Source organism: Thamnophis elegans, chromosome 14 (genome assembly GCF_009769535.1).
Source record: "Thamnophis elegans isolate rThaEle1 chromosome 14, rThaEle1.pri, whole genome shotgun sequence".
In the NCBI taxonomy this organism is placed as follows: Eukaryota; Metazoa; Chordata; class Lepidosauria; order Squamata; family Colubridae; genus Thamnophis; species Thamnophis elegans.
Window position 1 is genome coordinate 1,305,539 of NC_045554.1, and position 20,399 is coordinate 1,325,937.

At 48.4% G+C, this 20,399-nt stretch overlaps 1 protein-coding gene across 1 annotated transcript in view; it reads right to left on the minus strand.

Moving 5' to 3' along the window:
• The window catches only part of MYO15A (myosin XVA), a 60,157-nt gene extending 44,983 nt beyond the window's left edge, over nucleotides 1-15,174 (minus strand). The window contains 15 exon segments of the mRNA XM_032230980.1: nucleotides 902-1,015; nucleotides 1,095-1,256; nucleotides 2,578-2,691; nucleotides 4,470-4,536; nucleotides 4,740-4,843; nucleotides 6,071-6,076; nucleotides 6,251-6,341; nucleotides 6,495-6,569; nucleotides 7,143-7,252; nucleotides 8,140-8,203; nucleotides 8,760-8,842; nucleotides 11,188-11,913; nucleotides 12,278-12,413; nucleotides 12,515-14,392; nucleotides 14,447-15,174. Of these exon segments, the coding sequence (XP_032086871.1) occupies nucleotides 902-1,015; nucleotides 1,095-1,256; nucleotides 2,578-2,691; nucleotides 4,470-4,536; nucleotides 4,740-4,843; nucleotides 6,071-6,076; nucleotides 6,251-6,341; nucleotides 6,495-6,569; nucleotides 7,143-7,252; nucleotides 8,140-8,203; nucleotides 8,760-8,842; nucleotides 11,188-11,913; nucleotides 12,278-12,413; nucleotides 12,515-14,392; nucleotides 14,447-15,174 (4,458 nt within the window).
• Nucleotides 15,175-20,399: the final 5,225 nt, after the last annotated feature.

The window sequence follows — 20,399 nt, forward strand, 5'->3', positions numbered from 1 at the left end:
GGAGTGGCTTGTCGGCCATGTGACCTGGTAGTAGTGGCTTGCCGGCCATGTGTTCTCTCTCTCTCTCTCTCTCTCTCTTTCCTTCCTTTTGTCTCTCTGTCCCTTTTTCCATTTTTTCTTTCATCTCTCTCACTTTTTCTTTCTTTTTTCTTTTTTTCTTTATTTCTTTCTTCCTTTCTTTCTCTTTCTCTCTCTGTGTGACTGTGTGTGTGTGTAAGTGGTTGGTTTCAAAAAAATTTGGAACCTCTTCTGTAGGTGTGGTCCACTGGTGGAACCTCTTCTAACCTGTTCGGTAGATTTGACGAACCGGTTCTTCCGAACTGGTGCGAACTGGTAGGAACCCACCTCTGGCGCATGTGCTAAAATAAGCCCTTTCCCCAAAATAAGCCCTCCCTGAAAATATTGCAACCCAGCACCAGCTATGAGGTGACCACGCTCGCTGCCTCCTGCACCTCAAAAATAATAAGACCTCCCCGAAAATAAGACCAAGGGATTATTGGGGGGGGGGTTCAAAAGAAAATAAGACCCTGTCTTCTTTTCAGGGAAACACGGTAGTTATGGGAGCTTCCAAACTTTCCCCCTTTGTTCAAACTGAAACTTGGGGTGGATGGTGAGCAGTTTCTCCATCCATTGATGGTGAGACCTGATGTTCTCAACAGACTCCCGTCCTCCCTGTTGAGACAAGAATGCTGCGGAGCATCTCAAGGTTTGTTCCAACCTCCCGTCCTGATTCCACTTGCTCCCTTTGACTCTGAAGGTGTTGTTACTTGCAAACAACACTTGGGGGGGAAACAAAACACCAGAGCTATCCCAGATGTTGTGAGCTATGGGCTCAGTGTGGATCGCATTGCAGACCTGCCTTTGTGTGTGTGTGTGCATGTCTAGGTTTTGGCTCCCTCACCGTCACTTTGTAGGTGATCGACTTTTGCAGGCCTTCGGGAGAGATTTGCAACAGCTCAGCCACGACCCGGATCTCCTTGGCGCTCAGCACAGAGGCCACTTCCTGGCAGTCGGTCTGCAAGTACCCAAATGAATCTCAAACGTCTTCCTTGGGAAAGGGAATCATCTCTCCGACCTCCGGGGCTGCCTCCTACCTCATACTTTTCAAAGTAGACGTTCCCCAAGTGGAGGATGGAAGACAGGATTCGGAAGATGCTGTCCTGGTCTTGGAGGCTGAAATTCAAGACCTCCATGGTGTCGAGCAGCCGATGAAAGTCTTCTAGGTCCGTTTTGCCAGGAATCTCGCAGTCGCCTCCCTGGGGAAGACAGCAGGAAAACATCTGACTCCCAACGGCATGTCCTAGTGACTTTTTTTTTTATATTTATAAATTTTTATTTTACACACATAAGCACATCAACAAAAACAAACACATAACTTAAAAACAACATAGGAACAATAAGTTCCATCGTATATCATACCAGCTCCGAATCGGTTTCTTTGCAGTTAGTGTTTTCCCTTCTATACATTTCTATCTTGCGTTCATAATCTCCTTATTCGTTATCCATTTTTATGTACAATTCTTTATTTATTTATACTTAGCTACTTATGACCAAATATTATTTACCTATATTGTGCTTTATATTTTTACTGTCATTTATTCTCTTACATACAGTTATAGGTATACATTCACATAGTTATTCTTTTTCTTTGCCATTCTTATATTATTATTATTCCATTTGGAAGGTTATAAGGTATAGTTCAAAATGCTTTGTTTACCATCCTTCGCACCTGCTAAGACACCACCTCGTTTTCTCTTTCTTTTCTTTTCTCCCTCCCTTCCTTCTCTACTTCCTTCCTTCCTCATCTCCATCCCCTTCTTCCTTCCCTTACCTCTTCCCTACTCCTACCCTTTTTCTTCTCCTTCTCTCCTACTCTTTCTTTCTCTTCCTCCCTCCTCTTCTTATTTTTCTCTCCCTTCCACCCACCTTCCCTTACCTCTTTCTTCTTCCCTTACCTCTCCTCCACACTTCTTCTTCCTCTCCTACTATCTCTCCTTCTCTTCCTCTCTCTTCTACCCTCCACTCCTTTCCTTTCCTTCGTCCCTCCATTCTCTACTCCTTTCCTTCCTTCTTCCCTTCCTTTCTTTTTCTATTGTTATAGGTGTCTCTTTCAGATCCCAGTTCATGTTTTCTTGTCCTAGTGACTTTAATGGCAGGAGAATCCAGAAGAAGCATCTTCTCTTCCAATGGAGACCTCATCTTCTTCTACTTAAATGTCCTGAGACCGAAGAGCTGCAAAGAAGCAGAGCTCGGCTTCTCCCAGCAATTGGCAGGATGTGACCAACACTGACTTTTCCCAATAAATGAGGATCAGTTGGTCCAACCTAGATCAAGGCTCACTTTGATCAAGGTTTACTGCTTTCTCCTGGATCTTAAGAATTCACCCTTCTCTTTTTCTTCCCCATTTTCATTTTGTCAGAAATCTCTGAGAAGGTATCTGAGTTCTTGGACAATCTGACCTGAGCCACCACTTTGTGGACCTTTTAAGTATCTGAGAAATTGAAGAAGCAGAAATTTGCAGGACAAAGGCATCATCATGAAGGAAAAACTACGAGGAGTTCTCACTCAGCTCCATACCTGGTTCAGATAATAGTAGGTTTCTGCACCTTGAAGACAAAAGGCCTGCTTCTGCTGCGTGGGGAGACCAGCCAGCATCTCGTAAAAAATGTGGTAGTTTCGTTCATTTTTGGCCTAGAGAATGAGTCAAAGACAAGACCGATGGATGTGAAGGGTGACGATGAGTGAGAAACCAAGATATGTTGACACCCAAGTGCAAAAAACCAGAATGGCTACCAATGAAAGTAAGGAAAAATAAAATAAAAAAATTACATAGGATTGCACTTGATTTAATATTTCTTTTGTTTTCTTTTTCTTTCTTTTTTTTTGACCTTGTTTCAAAAGTTTTATTTCTTTTAATACAAACATTTCATCATTCCTCAATCAGTAAGACATCGAAGTACAATTTCTTGTATATCAAAGTAATTCTAGTTTACCACCAAATTCTTGTCTAGCCTAATATATACCCCTCCCTCCCTCCACCCTCTCCCCCAACCCCCCTCCACCTTCCCCCCCCCCCCCCCCCCCGACTTCCCAGAACCCGTACACGGTATGGATTTCTAACAGCCACAGTCTAAAATCTATTGAGGAAAAAAAAATTAATGACATTCTACATTGACCTTAGCTTCTTCTTGCTGAACCAACTTTAAACAATTTAAATCATTTCTGATCTTAAGCATAGGCTAACTGGAATTTCTTGGTCCCGTACTTATTTTGTATATAGTCAATCCATTTTTTTCCAGTCTCGTCTATATCTCTCATTTGAGTGATCTTTAAGATATGCCGATATTTTAGCCATCTCGGCTAAGTTTGTGACTTTCAATGTCCATTCTTGGATTGTAGGCAAGTCTTCCTTCTTCCAGTATTGCGCCACCAACAGTCTTGCTGCAGTTATTAGGTGCAGAATCAAGTTAGTCTCTACCACTGTAAAGTCAGTACCTATACCTAGTAAGAATAGCTGAGGAGTAAACTTTATCCTTCTTTTAAAAATATTTTGCATAATCCACCATATTTTTATCCAAAATGCCTTAACCTTTTGGCAGGTCCACCATATATGAAAATATGTAGCATCGAGAGAGCCTCGATGCTCTCTTGATTTAATATTTCTAAGCACACTTGGAGAACTCTTCTAAAAAGAATCATTTGTTGAGAGGGCTCATAATGCTAGAACAAATCTTTTCAATTTTCCTTATTATCCACTTCTGCTTTTTAATAAATGCTCAACTGCTGTTCAAATCTAATCCATCTCTCATTCCTTTTGTAGACAATCATCACAGTTTGGTCAGATGCATGCAACCAGTAGTGAAAGTAAAGATTCCCCTCGCACATATGTGGTAGTTGTTCCCAACTCTAGGGGGCGGTGCTCATCTCCATTTCAAAGCCGAAGAGCCAGCGCTGTCCGAAGACGTCTCCGTGGTCATGTGGCCGGCATGACTAAATGCCATGGAAAGGTGCATGGAAAGCTGTTACCTTCCCACCAAAGGTGGTCCCTATTTTTCTACTTGCATTTTTACAGGCTTTCGAACTGCTCATTTGGCAGAAGCGGAGAGAAGTAACGGGTGCTCACGCCGTTATGCGGCGCTAGGGATTCGAACCGCTGAGCTGACGACCTTCTGATCGACAAGCTCAGCATCTTAGCCACTGAGCCACTTGCAACCAACAGTACCACTTAGTTAATTTTAGAGGATCAAAGTAACCAGCTAAATCCAAAGCATTATTCATAACAGATGCAAGCTGGAGAGAGGCTCTTTCCAAGCCAGCTCCCTGCAAATGCTAACTCTTTTATTTCCTTCCAAAGGCTTCCTTTGCAATGCTTAAAAAGGAAATGGGCCGGTTGCACTTCTCCCCTGCTTTGCTAGAGTCTCCCTTGCTTGCCATGACTAGGCCAACCCAAGAACAGAGGAAAACCTTACCTGAAAGATGACTCGTGATTTTTCCAGAAGGTACTGGGAGGTGATGGCACCACAGATCAACCCGTTGCTGGAGAAAGACAACCGGTCATCAGTCACTTTTCCCAGGGCAGCTGTTAACTTCAAACAGTCACTAAACAAATATGTGTAAGTCAAGGATTATCTCCATCATGTGGGGCCCCTGAAGGCAGGGTCGGATGGGAAGAAGCAGAGAGGCTGTAAGTAGGGGAGGAGGGCTTAGTAAGAAGACCTACGAGGGTTCGGATTACTTACTCCTCCAGAAAGAGTTCCACAAATTTCCCAAATCTGCTGGAGTTGTCATTCCGCACGGTCTTGGCATTTCCAAAGGATTCCAGAAGAGGAGTCGCTTCGAGAATCTGGCTCAAGCGGTTAAAATACAAGAGCAATATAGATGTAAAAATCAAAGCTCTAAGAAAGGGTCAAACATATATGAAAACCTCCAAGCATGTAGATGAATGCAGGAGCAGATCAGATCAAATCAAATAGAATCAAATCAAACCAAATCTGTCCTTCCCATTCCTGTTTGAAGTTGGATATTCGATTCTTCCTGTTGCTTTTGAAGGTTCATTTTTACTTAGCGAGAGAGCCCAATTTTGTGGTTTTAAAAACAGAGGAGGAAATCCCTCGTGAAGGGAAATCAATTACTCCGTCCTCTTCTCCCACAGAAACCAAACCTTGCCAAGAGGCAATTAAGGAGCAATTGTCACAAATCCCCATTGGGAGTAATAAAATGGGAAGGACCTATGAATAGGGTCAATTAGAGGGAAGGGAGGTCTCTAAACCTCAATGTGCCCTGGCTGTTACATTAACCTGTTTTTTGTTTAATCGCCAAAATCCAGCCTGCCAAAGCACCAGAGAGAAAAGCAGTGTGGAGAATGGACAAAATGTTCCATGAATCTCCCATTTTTAAAAAAAAAACAGGGGGGGAGAGAGAGAGAGAGAGAGAGAGAGAAGAGAAGAGTAGAGCAACAGCTGATGTGAAAGTAGAGAAATCAGAATATTTATTTGCAGTAGCAATAGCAATAGCAGTTAGACTTATATACCGCTTCATAGGGCTTTCAGCCCTCTCTAAGCGGTTTACAGAGTCAGCATATCGCCCCCAACAATCCGGGTCTTCATTTCACCCACCTCGGAAGGATGGAAGGCTGAGTCAACCTTTGAGCCGGTGAGATTTGAACAGCCGAACTGCACAACTGCTTTCAGCTGAAGTAGCCTGCAGTGCTGCACTCTAACCACTGCGCCACCTCAGCTTGACCTCTGAGCAATGACTGAATTTTGGAGGCAAGATCCCTTACTGCAGTCAGCCATAAGAAAGGTAGCCAGGTGTATCGGTCACCTGAGTCCAAATCACGTAGGAAAGGTTCGGAAATGAGTCTTCATCACTTCAGCTTGGAGGAAACAGCCATCCGCGTTCAAGAAGTCAACCGATAATGAATGGAGATGGACCGATTGCTCAGAGGGGAAGCCCTCATTCTCCAAGAGGTGAGAACATGAGACAGGGTCAAACTAATCCCTTCCCAGTTGAGTTCATGCACAGAGCATGGCATTAACCAATTAAACCTGATGCACACCATGCCCCATACCTTTATCTAGGGAAGCGTCAAGAACAGCATGGCAGCAGAAGGTAGGAAGCAACAGAAGGTCTTCAAAGGATCAGGGCAATTCCCCCTTCACCCACCCACCCGTTGACCTCAACTGGGCCTTAGGGGAGCACCAAGGCTGTGGCTGAGTCTCGCTGCCTCTGCTCATCCCCTCTGTCCTACCTGCTGAGTCGCAAGGTGTTTCTGGTTGATAGCTGCCAGGTAACGAAGAATCAGCTTGGTGGCTTCGGTTTTGCCCGATCCGCTTTCTCCACTAGAAGCAAACCAGATGGAAGGAGCCTTGAGCCCAAGGAAGCATCTCAACAGGGACCTGCCCTGAAAGGAGATGGGAGGAGGGGGGAAGGAGTCCTCCTTCTTCTCTTAGCTACTTTGAGGACTATTCTCAGAGGGAACATCCCGAGCTCACCTAATGATGATACATTGGTTGAGTTTGGCATCTCTCAACTTGCTGTAGGCAACGTTAGTGATTGCAAAGAGGTGTCTGCAGAAGAAGAGAAGGGAGAAAGCCTCAAGCTGTCTTTAAAAATAGGGGGCGGGTTGCTCTCAAGTCAAGAATGGCGTCTTTCTAGCTAGCATTCCCACGAGCCTTAATAACAATACTTAAGACACACACGGAAGGAACCACTTATAGAAACACCAACACAGGGAGGCCAACTAGTTGCAATGTTAGAGAATCACTGCCAATTAAAGTAGAACTATACCCAAGGGAAGACAGGCTGTTCATTTATGCTTTCTAGCTGTTTCAGATTCCCAGCCCTAACCAATAGAAGCAGAGGATCGGAATGATATATGAATTGTAGTTGCGAATCCTCTGGTTTGCTGGGCGAGAAGACTCAGAAGCAGCCGAGACATTATCCATCCAAACCTCTTGAGATTTCAGGAAGCACCTGGTCAGCCTTTCCTGACCCACAGAAGAACACGAGGGCATCCTCAGGGCCACCAGGGCTAAGAACATTGCCCGTCAAAAGAGCCCGGGGTAATGAAACTGCCCCCATTTCTGCAGGAGGGAGTGAAACGCCCTCCAGATCAAACCTGCAGCCAGTAAGGGACTCACGGCGGGTTCTCTCCCAAAGCTTTGCCTTCATACTTCAGGACGTGGTCCGTTCCGTAGATGTTGAACATTTTGTAAGGATTCACTGACACCAGGATGCTACCTATGTAGGTCTGTCAGAGAGTAAGAGGAACGTGGTGTGTATGAGAGAGAGAGAGAGAGAGAGGGAGGGAGGGAGGGAGGGAGAGAGAGAAGGATGGATGGATGGATGATAGATAGATAGATAGATAGATAGATAGATAGATAGATAGATAGATAGATAGATAGATAGATGATAGATAGATAATTCGTTTCGTAATTTAATGAGTTTATATGCCGCCCAATCCCAGAGGACTCGGGGCGGCTTACAAATATGAAATAAAATAAAATTACAAATGGGGGGAGAAACAAAAACAGTTTAAAAAACACAACATACATTTGGCATAGATGATAGATAGATAGATAGATAGATAGATAGATAGATAGATAGATAGATAGATAGATAGATAGATACAGAGAGATAGACAGACAGACAGACACACACACAGAACACATGTTAGGGAAAGCAAAAAACACAACATTCTAGAGGACTTAGTGCTCTGGGTGAATCCAAACATCATAACTTCAAGCTCCATAGAATCCCCACAGAATAAACTCCTGGTTTACTCTGAACTGGGCAATCCCTATGCTTTATGAACAGACATTGCAAAATATAGGGTGAGAACCTACAGAAGGAAAGTCATATTTAAAAACCCTACCAGAACTTTTCAATTCAACACCTATATTTTGTCGTTGAGTCTTTTCTTCTTGAAGGAAAAAGGCCACCAGTCAGGTGCCAAATTCTCTACTTCCGTTCCACCTTGGTCACCATCCCTACGAGGCTGTGAGGAAGACCAAGCCTGGCCCTCCTAGGAGATCTTGTGGCTTAGTTGGGTTTGAAGCCAGACCCTCCCCATCCCTCTGGGAGATTCTTTCGATGGTTTCGAAGCCCGGGGAGCAAAAGTGAAAACAGCCAACTCACATAGATCAGCCCCCGCTCAAACCTCCTTTGGATGTTGTGAAGGATCACGCTTTCCTGGAGGTCTCTGTGGCATAAAGAACAAACACGGCTGAACACAACACAACCTTAAGAGGGGGAAATACATCTTGACATCAGGAGTTCCACAGAGCAAATCTGATAAAGGTACGGGATGAAAAGACACAGGAGAGAGGAAGCTTTGCTTCCTGTTAACTAGTAGGTAGCAGGGTTCTAAGCCCCACCTGGCTCAGGTGAATGATGAAAAAAAGGCTGCACTCTACACACGAGTAGAGAGATTAGTAAGGAGGACTCAATCGGCCCAGTGTGGAAGATGCTCCCATAAGTGGTCTTCCCTTCTTTTCATACATCTTTTGTTTAATTTTGGCCCACCCCAAAACACTACAAGGGGAGCTGAACAGAAAAAGAACTTCCATTAAGATATACATGGGCTGGGGGTGGGGTGGGGGGATGTATCTCTCTGTGCATGTGCTGGCTGGGGGATTGTGGGCCTTGAAGTTCACCCATCTTCAGGTTGCCAGGTTTCAGCAAGACAGCTGTCTATCTCTCGGGAGTGGACAGCACACCCCTTTGTCTCCAACAAGAACCCATCCTTCAATACTTACTCTAGTTGGGTCAAGTCATCCACGCCGTCATAGCTCGCCTCTCCTGGGTTGGTTGCCGATTGCAAATTGTGAATGCAGTGCATCTAGAAGTTGGTGGAAAGGCCAGGAGAAGATCAAGAGAGGCTCCCCAAATCTCCCCGTCCCTCTTTGAATCCCCCCCCCCCAAGCAACCCCAGAGGTGGATTCAGCTCAAGTGTCACGGAAGGCATTTCGTGGCATGGGGAAGGGTCTGACTTAGGATGAAACCCACCCCTCCTTCCAGCCTGCTTTTCCTGCCCACCCTGCCGTCCTTTCCACCTAGGAAAAGGTTGGGGGTTTGCAAGCGGTGCCTGGATTTCCTTCTGCATCTGCAAAGGCCACCTCTTGACAGTGATAAACGCACCTGAGTTGGATGTCATGGTGGAGTGGCTATTAAACAGTGACTCACTCCATTACTCAGGAGAGAGGAATCAGGTAGCTGCTTCTAATTAATTCTCCCCTCCGGTTCCAACTCGGCTCAGTGTCCTCCCCTATGCATATTGTCCTTTGGTTGCAAGGGGATATTATGCACACACACACCGGCCAGGATGGGTGTCTTTGATTCTTGGGCATTGTGTGGATTCCCCCAGAGCCAAGCAGAGAGGCTGCCTTGCTGCCTTGCAGAGCCAAGGTGGTGCAGTGGTTAAATGCAGCACTGCAGGCTACTTCAGCTGACTGCAGTTCTGCAGTTCGGCTGTTCTAATCCCACCGGCTCAGGGTTGACTCAGCCTTCCATCCTTCCGAGGTGGGTGAAATGAGGACCCGGATTGTTGTTGGGGGCGATATGCTGACTCTGTAAACCGCTTAGAGAGGGCTGAAAGCCCTATGAAGCGGTATACAAGTCTAACTGCTATTGCTATGTTTCCCCTGCCAGCTCCTCTTTAATCGGACCAAACCAACTTTGCGTTTGAGCTTTTTTTCAAAGGAGAAGGTTGGAGATGTGGAGACAAACAATTGTGTGTGTGTGGGAGAGAGAGAGAAACACTGAGGAAGCTTGCCTTCCTACCGTCAGTGGCCTCCTCCCCAGTTTCCCTGGGGTTGCATCAGACCAAGAGGGGACCTCAGGATCTCCCCCACTTTCCTGTGGAACGTCTGTCTGTCCCCGTGGATGATGGATAACCTTAACCTTGTCTTAAAGAAACTGCTGGGCATCTGAGGAACTCGCCAAAGGCTCGACTCCCCTAAATGGAGCACAGCCAAGGCTAAAACCATTTGTGTTCAACCAAGGAAAAAGCCACCATTTGCTAGGAGTGTCCTTGTTTCCCTCTCTTTTCTATTTCGTGGCAGTGAAATGCTGCAATGGGTCCACTCCTGAGAAGTGGGGATGTCTGGTGAGGCTGGTTGGTTCTTGCTATGCCACGCTAGACTCTCAGCCACACTGGATGAATCCACAAGGTTACAGATCCCCTTGGATGGGTTGATCTCTGTTGGGGCACCTGCATCCCATTGGATGACTCAGAAGCTCAAGAGGAATTGAACTCAAAAGGGCCTCCTCTAATTCTCACTCCCCCCCCTCCGAAAACAGAAAAGAAAGGACTAAATGTACAAGTATATATTCAAGGGTGAGATATAAACGGTGAAAAAACGTAGTTAGGATACATTAGCGAAGGGAAGGGAATAAGAAACAATGCTAAACCATATTTGAGTTTGTGGAAATATCACCCCAAGGAAACATAAATTGAGATTTGAAAAAGACACCTACAACAACAGAAAAAGAAAGAGGGAGAGGATGAGAGGAAGAGGAAGGAAGGAAGAAAGAGAAAAGGAGAGGAAGGCCGGAAGGAATAGAAAGAGAAGGAGAGAGGGTAGGAAGGGGGAGAAGAAGAGAGGAGTAGGGGAGGGGCAAGGGAAGAAGGGAAGGGAATAAGAAATGATAACAAATTATATTTGGGTTTGCAGAAAAATCCATCCCAAGAAAACGTAAATTGAGATTTGAAAGAGACACCTATAACAACAGAAAAAGAAAGGGGGAGAGGATGAGAGGAAGAGGAGGGAAGAAAGAGGGGAGGAGAGGAGGGTGGCAGAGGAAGAGAAGGAGAGAGAGTAGGAGAGGGAAGAGAGTGGGTTGGAGTAGGGGAGAGGTAAGGGAAGAAGGAAGGGGAAGGAGAGGAGGAAGGAAGGAAGTAGAGAAGGGAGGGAGGGAGAAAAGAAAGGGAAAATAAGGTGGTGTTATAACAGGAAGGGATGGTAAACAAAGCAACCCAAACTGTATATTATAACCTTTTAAATGGAATAACAAATGTATAAGAATGACAGATGTAAAGAAGAAGAAGAAATATGTGAATGTATACTTATAATTGTATGTAAGAGAATAAAATAAAAACTTTTCCAATTCTCACTCCCCCCCCACCAGGTTCTGCCTCCCTCGGACCCTCTTCAATATCCAGCAGAATGGAACCCTTTCAATTACCTTGCATTGCCAATTCTGGTTGGTTTCTCCATATTCACTCTTGGGCCCAGAGGCTCCCCGCGTCAGGTACCAGAACACTCCATTCCCTCTTCCTCTTCCTCCCCCACGGTGAGCCCCCTGAGCCCTAAAACTCTCCGCTGGAGGCTGCTGGAAGAGCTTCTCCGAGGCCCAACCGTTCGGCATCTCACGAACGCTCACTGTGTGATACTCCGACCACGGCTGGTTCTGCCTCCGGGACCTTCTCCAAGGGCAAGAACCCATCGGTTGGACTTGGGGCATCACCACGGCATATCTCCCTATGCCTCCTTCCACGTCGTGTTCTAGAAGCTCAGGAGGTCCGTGGGCAAAATCTGGTCTCCTCGGCTTGTTATACTGGCTGCGAACGGAGGGCGGTCTGGCCGAAGAGGAGCCTTCTTCCTCCAAAGTGTAGGGCCTTTGGAATGAAACTGTTCTCTGAGACATGGGGCTGAGATTGGGCCTCCTCAAACTGCCACGATGATCACCAGGGACGGTGCAGGAGAAATGCCCACCCGAGAGCTTACGGGCCTCTTTAGGAGTAGAAGACCTGACAGACCTGGCCTCTGTCTTCTGCTTCATTGAGGCAACAGCAGCTGGAGAATGCTGGGGAAACGGCTTCCTTGAGAAAGCTTGAGCCTCTTCTGGACCAAACTCCGCAAGATACGGATTCTCCTCTTCTAAATGTCGCCTTCTTTCTCCAGGAAGGAACTGAACGGAAGAAGCAGGCTGAACCATTCCAGCCAGAGGCTGACCTATGCGCTGAAGGAAGTCCTTCCGGCGGCTTGGACTTTGAAGGGGCGATTGGGGCAAGTCAAAACCATTTCTCGAGCTTCTGGTAGCTCCCATCTTGGGTGAGGAACTCCAAGGCGTTGCTGTTTCTTCTTCTGAGGCACAGAGCCACCTGGGCTGGGCCTGGGGCTGAGCTTCCTTTGGTCTACCCATTTCAAAGGGCAGTTGGGCATAAAGTGATGAGCCTTGGGGTGACTCCCGGGTTCTGATTCTGTGGCTTCCTTGATGAGACAGCATGTGAGGAGAACCCCTAGCAGATAAAACTGGGGAGTGGTGGCCAAACTGCCTCAAATGCTGGTTTCTCATTAATGGCTTCACTGCTTTCGTTGGGGGCTCGGCCTGCCTGCTCCAAGCCTGGGGGAGGCTTCCCGAAGCGTCCATTGATGCCTGATGAACTGCCCTGGTTGGTTGTAAGTGATCTGGAATGGGAGGAGATCCAAAATGCCTAAGGGATGGTTGAGGTGATGGAGGAGCCTTCAAACTCCTCCTGGTGGGATGATGGGATTCTCGTGGGACAGACCTTCTAGAGGTCCTATTTCTGGCCGAACCTAGAAACTCTGGAGTGCTGGAGGTATGAAATAATGAGCGACTGAAAGGGGTGTCCTTCAGGCTTTTAACAGATGCTAAGCTAGAAGATGAGAGGCTGCGCTGACTTCCCAGACGCTTGTGTGCTGATGGGTGAGGGGAAGGAGAGGTCTGGAAAGAGTCGTCCTTGGATGAGTTTTCCCTTGTGGTTGTCCTGCGCCCCCCTGATGACACCCGGTTTTCTTTGGCTGTTCTTGGAGAAGGAGAAGACACATGGTTATGGGGACTCCTACCCTTGAAGGAAGGAGCTTGATGTCCGGTTGTGGACCATGAGGTGCTCCTCTGGGAAAACCTGAGGTCTCGCTGTGGCTTTCTATTGAAAGTTGACCGGAGAGTGCTTTGCAACTCTTGGTGAAGACCATCCTGCATTGCTACTGCGGTGTGAGAAGGTGCGAAAATAGTGTGGCTTTTCCCTGGACCCCTAAGCTGCTTGACGGAGCTGTGGGTGAAGGTGGGACTTGGTTTTTCTAAAGGCATCCTTGGGGGTGGAGGAGGAGATGGCTCCAGAGGACCCTTCTTCCCAAACCGCGGAGACAGAGTTCTTCTGTTGGGCTCACGTGTGCCTGGTTGGTTCCTTTTCCGGTTCCCGTGGTGCTTCAGAATCGGTCTTGGCTGAGAGATGGATTGTTGCAGGAACTGTCCGAGGGGACTCCCGCATTCTCTTGGAGAAAGAGGAGGCTTCAAGTGATTTGGATCCTGAGCCCAGTTCCTTCCACCCAAGTTGGTCCGGTGGGGCCTCTGAAGCTTCCTCACAGGGAGCAACTCTGAAAAAGTCTCTCGACACCCAGAAGGCTCCGGATACTGACCATCAAACTGGGCAAATGGAGAGATTAGAGGCTCCTGCTCTTCTTCCTCAGGGATGCCTTCCTCCTCGGGATCCAAATAAGCCATAGAGATCTGTGGGGCAGGGGGCAGAGGGACATCGAGCTTCTCCTTCCCGAACAGCTTCACTTGGGGCCTCGGGAAAAGCTTCCTGTTCAAGGGTGCCATTGCAACCGTCTTCCCTGCCACCCCTCGTTCAAACACAGAAGAACGGGAGAAAACAACGGGGACATCTTCTGGCTCAGGCTCAGCTCTGTCGGCTTCTTCCATCTCAGCAATGTCATCCAACAGACAAGCGTATGGGTTGTATGAAGACTGGGAGACCCATTCTTGGTCACTGTCATTCATGTCTTGTTGACAGTAAGCCTCCTCCTCTTCCTCCTCCTCCTCCTCCTCCTCCTCCTCGGGGTGTTCCAGTTCTCCAGCCCAATGTGGGCCACCTTCCCCTTCATAATCACTGCTGAAGTCCTCATAAGGTTCATAAGATGGATAATGGAAAGGCGGCCCATATTCTTGGGGGTGGCACCGGTAAGGGTCCTGCTCATCGTAGTCTTCATCATAAGGCCCGTATTCTTCTTCCACCGGATGCCTCCCGTAACAATCCTGGTTATAACCAGAAAAGCCATACTTGAAAGGGGACTGGACATCATAACCACCACCTTCTTCTTCATAATCATCAAAGTGATCTTGTAAGGCGGCGGAATCCAGGTGGTCCCACTGGCCAAATTCCTCCGAGTATTGGCCGGAACAGGTACATTTATTGGCTCCAGGAACTCTTCTCATATTCGCTCGGTGTCTCAAGACTTCATCTTCTGAAGGGAAAGGCAATTTCCTGGCTCCAATCTTGGCTAGCCAAGAGTCGTCAGTTGCTCGTTTGTCATATCTGGTTCTGCTACGTTTGCTCAAGAATTTCCGGGTCAGCCAGTTGGTGACCGCAGCCACCTTGCTGACCACCTGGGCCTGGGATTTAAAGTTCTGATTTGCCTTCTTCCTCTGGAAGAGGTTGCTGAAGAAACTCCCTCCTTTACTCTGGTGTTCTTCTGACTTCCTGCCTCCCAACCGGATCAGCATGAAGGAGGACTTCTTGGACTCCTTGCCAGAAGCTCCCTCTTTCTTCTCCTTCTTCTTTCCAAGAGATTTGAAGCGCATCATCAGGTTGGAGGTGGACTTCAACACCCCCTTGTTCTTCTTGTTCTTCTTCCTCTTGGTGCTGTACTTCTTCAGGCCCCAGAAGAAGCGCGAGGTGTTCTTGAAATGGCTCTTCTTGGTGCTCTTCTGGGGACCCATCCCTTTGACGCCCATGAAGAGTTTGGAGGTGCTTTTCAAGCTCCGCCTCTTCTTGGGTGGGGCCACTGCCTCTTTCTTGGCCATGGCCATGGCCTTAGTGGCTCCCTTCAGCTGGGCTTTGGCGTGTTCCTTCTTGGCCACCTTCTTCTTGGGGTCCTCTGTTGCCAGGCCCATGACCAGATGGGAGGCTCCTTTGAGCTGCCTCTTGGTCTTGGCAGGAAGGTCTTGGACCTCTTTCTCGTCCAGATGCCCCTTCTTCCCTTTGCCTGCCTTCTTGACCATGCCTTTCTTGTCCTTCCCCTTCTTCTTCTTAGGGTCATCTTCATTCTCCGCCTCCTCTCCCTCCACCAGCTCGCTGTCCATCTCGCTTTCTTCAGCGTTCCTCTTTTCCATGTCAGAATCTGACCCTTCGTCCAGCTGAGCAACAGGCTCCTTCTTCCCCTTTCGGGCATTTTTCCCTTTGTCCTCTTTTCCTTTCTTAGCCATTTCCGAGGAGGTGAAGGATGTTCATACTCTCCTTGGCTGCATCCCCTCCTGGGGAAGCTCAGTAAAATTTTGTCCATGCAGGAACAGAGAGGAGGAAGCAAACATGATGAAGAAGCCAGAAGATTTCGGACAGCAACGCTTTCTGTGACCTCTTTGAAGACTGAAAACCACCCTGTGAAGCTCTAAAGACCTCCTGTTTCCCTTCACTTGTCCTGTTTTCAGCAATTACGCATTTCAGAGTTACGTAGAGAGAGGATTCTGTCTTATTTACCCGTGGAGGAAGCTGGACAAAGTCCTTGTGGGCCTCCCAACATCTTTCCTTGGCCTCGGCTACTGAAGGTGGTGGACCTCAACAGTCTTCCTCAAAAGCTTGAGACCTAGAGGAGGGTCTTCCCAGGCCCAGCAGAGCTTGCAGTGAAGGTTGATCTCGCACACAGCACTGGCTGGGAGCTTCCCATCCTTCTCCCCCTCACCCCCCCCAGTGTGTTTCCTGCAAGGAGCTGGGAGGAAAGCGAAGATGTAGCTCTTGATGTGGAGCTGGCAATGTAACCGTATCTCTTGGGTGCTCGACAGGACAGTCCGTATGAATAATGCAAATGGACCAGTCCATCTCCAGGCCGAGGGTCCTCCAAAGGAGAGAGAAGGACGGAAGTGGGGATGAGCCCCCTTTCACCAATCTGGCTCCTTTTTTAAAAAATCACCTTGGCTTAAATGCTGTTTTAAAGTGATAGAACTAGAAATCAGAATCTGGAATGAACCTATGGACCGCTCAGCTGGATCTGAAGGGAAACTAAAATCACTTCTCTTGCTCTCTTTCCTTCTCTCTTTTTAATCGTGGCGATGAAAGGAATAATCGACCTCTTTCTGGAAAGAATGCAGCTGTGCTTAAAGAAATGTCAAGAAGGGGTCTTTTTGGGGGGCTGGGGAAATGGGGAGATCATTTCTGCAGCCCTCCCTTCAAGGCAGCTGCTTCAGAAGCAAAATGGACTCTGCCAGGAGTCACCTTATCTCCTTCAGGAGGTATTTGAATCCCCAGATGTCTGGGAAAGAGTCCAGCTGCATTGCAAGATAAGCTGAAGGAACCTGGGTGCAATTACACACCTGTGACAGGGGAGCAGGAGGAGGCTGCGTGTGCACACACAGGGTGGCACTTTAAAAAAAATACTTTTGTTAAACTTATTTCAACGCCTACACCCCTTTTCCATTTTTTACAGATCCAGTGTCGGAATCACTCGTGTTTACATCGTGGCTATTTCCCTTTCTTTCTTTCTTTCCAATTACTATTCTACATATTGTATAATTATTCATATATGTACATCATACCTTTTAGTCGTAACTTGCATCGATATTCACAAATATATGCAATACCTTTCCTTTTTTTAATTAATATTTTATTTTATCAATTTCATATATACATTCACAATTATATGATCTCATAACTGTTATTAATAATATGTATTTATAACAATTTTCCCCTACTGTTGACAATATACTTGAAGATTGCTTTTTTAACATCCCATAGATCCATCTTATCTTACAATGGTCCTACTTCTTCTTCCCTCCCTCCCTCTTTCCTTCCTTCGTTTCTTCTCTCCTACTCCCCTTCCTTTCCTCTCTCCTTCCTTTCCCCCTTCCTTCTCTCCTACATTCCCTCCTTCCTTCCCTCCTTTCTTCTCTCTTCTTCCTTCCCTCCATTCTTCTCTCCTTCTCTCCTTGCTTCCCTCCCTCCTTCCCTCCCTCCTTCCTACCCCCTTTCCTCTCTTTCTTCTCTCCTTCCTTCCTTCCTCCTCTCCTTTCCCTTCTCTCCTTCCCCTTCCTCCCCTTTACCCTTCCCCTCTTCTTCCCATTCCTCCCCTCTTTCCTACTCTTACATTCCCTCCCATTCTTCCTCTGCCTTTCCCTTTCTCCTATTCCTCTCCTTTCTCCTCTCCTTCCTATCTTTCCTTCTACTCCTCCCTCCATCCACTCTATCCGTTGTTGTGTTTACATATTCTCCTCTTCAGGGGATGACCTTTCCATTTTGATATACGGAGGCATTTTTAAAAAAATTGAAACTTGTATTTGTGGCAGGCCTTGGGAAGAGTTACAAAAACAGCTCTTCAACGCAACACTAGGATGGGGCTCGGAGGGATGAAGGGCATGCAATCCAGGGGTGGGAGGGATGTTGGCAAGATAGGGTCAAGATGGCAGCCACAATGGCATGACCACACACACACACACACACACACACACAGACACGGAGTTTTGATCCCACCGCCATGGACTGTCATTTTTGGGAGCATCTCCAGTTCTGTTCCCCAGTCGATTCCAACCTCCGTCCTACTTTCAAAGGCAAGGGAATAGGATGACCTGCAGACTCCAGGAGGAGAAACTGACCAGGGCGGGGAAACTGTGAGGCTGAGAAGAGAGGTAGCGAAGCTGGAAGGGGACCTTGGAGGTCTTCTAGTCCGACCCTATGCTGAAGTAGGGAACCCTACTGCATTTTAGGCAAATGGTGACCCAATCTCTCGGGGGGGGGCTCCTGCTGAAATCCAGATGTGCAGCTTTGCACCTCTGGCTCTTTGCAAACTCCTCGGTTTCACCGATCAGACCCCAATTGGGGGGGGGAGGTAGAACGTAAATGCGACGTGCAAGAGATTCATGGAAGGACCCCAGATCAGCTGGCCAAGGGGGGGCTTACCTTTTGGATTGGACACCATCAATGGCTGCCCCCTGGATGTCACCCACTGCAAGGGTCAGCCCTGAGCCCTCTGGCACCCTGGTTTTGGCATGGCGTGGCAAACGTCGGCCCCTCGCTCCCAGCTCGGCCAATGCGAGGGCTTTCCCAAGTCCTGCACAAATCAATTTGAAGATGCCCGGTGCCAGCGGCACCCCAGTGCCACTCCACACCGACGGGAAGTTGCCATCTCTAACCGAGAGCCTTGGCAACTGCTGCTTCCCGTCTCCCCATGGGAGATCCACTCCCCCCCCCCCGCTCCAGGCCTCGGACGTCATGCCCGAGAGACGTAAATCAAAGGGACAATGGAAGGGCACCAGCCCCTCTGCCGGGCAGCTGGCAGGGAGAGGCTCACCTTTCTCTCTTCTCCATCTGCCTGCCACCAACAGGAAGACGGGCGCACAGCTTGAAGTAGCGCCTATTTTTAAAGGAATTCCTGCTGGGTTTAGGAAGGGGAGGTTGGTTGGACCCCTTACTGGGGGGCTCAGTGCCCTCCAAAATCTGCTACAAATTGTGGGGCAGGGCAGCTGCTGGCACCTTTTCAAACCGGACAGGGCAGTGGGCACAAACATGCCTGGTTATATTTGGATGGCATGACCGAAACCCTTACAGAAGGAAAAGAAAAACCACAGAAAATAGAGAAAGTTCCCCATCTTCTCTTCCTGGTCGACTTTTAAAGCAGAGGTCAGGCTAGAGAGGAGATTCACTGCAGAGGACTAGAAACTTCAGTTTTTAACAGAGCCCCCCCGAAATCCTACCTGCGAAGCTTCAGGTTTGTATCGTTGTTTCAAACCACCTCCCTTGTCCCATTTCTAGCTTGGAAGGTTTCCCCAAAACCGGGGCTTAATTTCAAAGCTGCTTCCTCCGGAGCGAGGCTCAAAAGTTTTCTGCTTCGCTCTTACAAATGGGGGGGGCATCTTTATCACTCCCACAACCACCCTGTGAGGTGGGCTAACCGGAGCACAACATGACCCGTTGAAGGAGCAGACAAAAGGTAGCAGCTCACCCTCTAGATTTGCAAACCCTTGGAGAAAAAAACCTGAGCCTTCCACACACACCCCACAGGCTCTTCCTTCCATCCCAGCCTACCTCCCAGGGAGGTTGTGAGGGCTTCAGAAGGGAGGACAAGCCCTTCCCTACCCCAAGACCTGGCCACCAATGAACTGAAAGCAAGTCTGCGATCAAGCAGCTGATGGCCGTTTTGCAGATTAAACCAGAGCCAGAGCAAATGGAAAGCGATCAGACGCCATGGCCCACTTACCTGGCCAGGGGCCGCCCGCTTCCCCCCCTTGCCCTCTGCTGTCGCACGGACTAAGCCCTCGGGAGGACAGGCGACGCCATCCCCTCGCTCCAAGGGACAGGCCTGGAAGGTCAGCAACTCGCCCAGTGACCGCCTGCCCTGGCAGTGGCTGCTGGGCAGCTGCCGGCTGCATGCATATTTGATGGCACCTATTCTTCCCTTGTGGTGGCTGGACGGGGAGAGCTGGCAGGAGGGGGAGGCCTTTCCCTGGAAGCATTCGCAGAAGGGCAGGAGTGGGGCTGCAGGGGGGGCTGCCTCAATGCCCAGGAGGTGGGGCCCACTTTGCTTTCTGCAGCCCCCCAAACCCCAACCCACTCGGGGCAGGTTTGGGACCAACCTCACCAGGACACCGAGAGGGAATGGAACTGCCTCCCCACACATTGGTGGGTTTTAATGGTCTTTTCCCCCATCTTTTTTGACTCATTTGCAGCTGCAGCAGAAATCTCTTTTTCTGGGGAGGGGGGCTGGCATGAAAGCTGGGAGTCGAATGAATCGATGCCGCTTGAAACACCCAGAAAGCATCTGATGGCACAGAAAGGAAGGTTGGTGCTCAGAGTCTCTTACCACCCAAAAGGGGGAGATTTGAGGATCCAGCCTTTCTGGGGCCGCGTTGTGGACTGGGATAAGAACCCCCCCAACCTGGAAAAGGCACAGCAAGCTGTGGGGGAAGCAGGCACCCAGCAAGTAGGCCAGGTTGCAGCCCCACTCCGCAACGCCCCAGACGCCTGGGAAAGCCACGGTAACAGCCAGCAATTCAGATCAGCTCCTCTTCCTTGGAAACCAAAGTTTTTCCAAGTAAAGAACTGAAGCTCATGTTTCCCATCTATTTTAAAAAAGAGAGACCTTTGGATGTTCTCACCAATGGGAGAATCCAGACTGGTTTTGATGGGGGGGGGGGGAGAGGCACCCCACTCACTTTCCTCCACCCCCTTGGTCCCTCTATCTTTCCTCTCCATCACGAACAACCGAGCGGTTGCTGGCAGTAAGAAAGCAATCCAGCAAAAGGGATGAATTACGATTCAGGCATGCCGGCTCATCAACATCTGGAGAGCCAGCAGCTTCTCATTATAGCAATAGCAGTTAGACTTATATACCGCTTCATAGGGCTTTGAGCCCTCTCTAAGCGGTTTACAGAGTCAGCATATCGCCCCCAACAACAATCTGGCTCCTCATTTCACCCACCTCGGAAGGATGGAAGGCTGAGTCAAC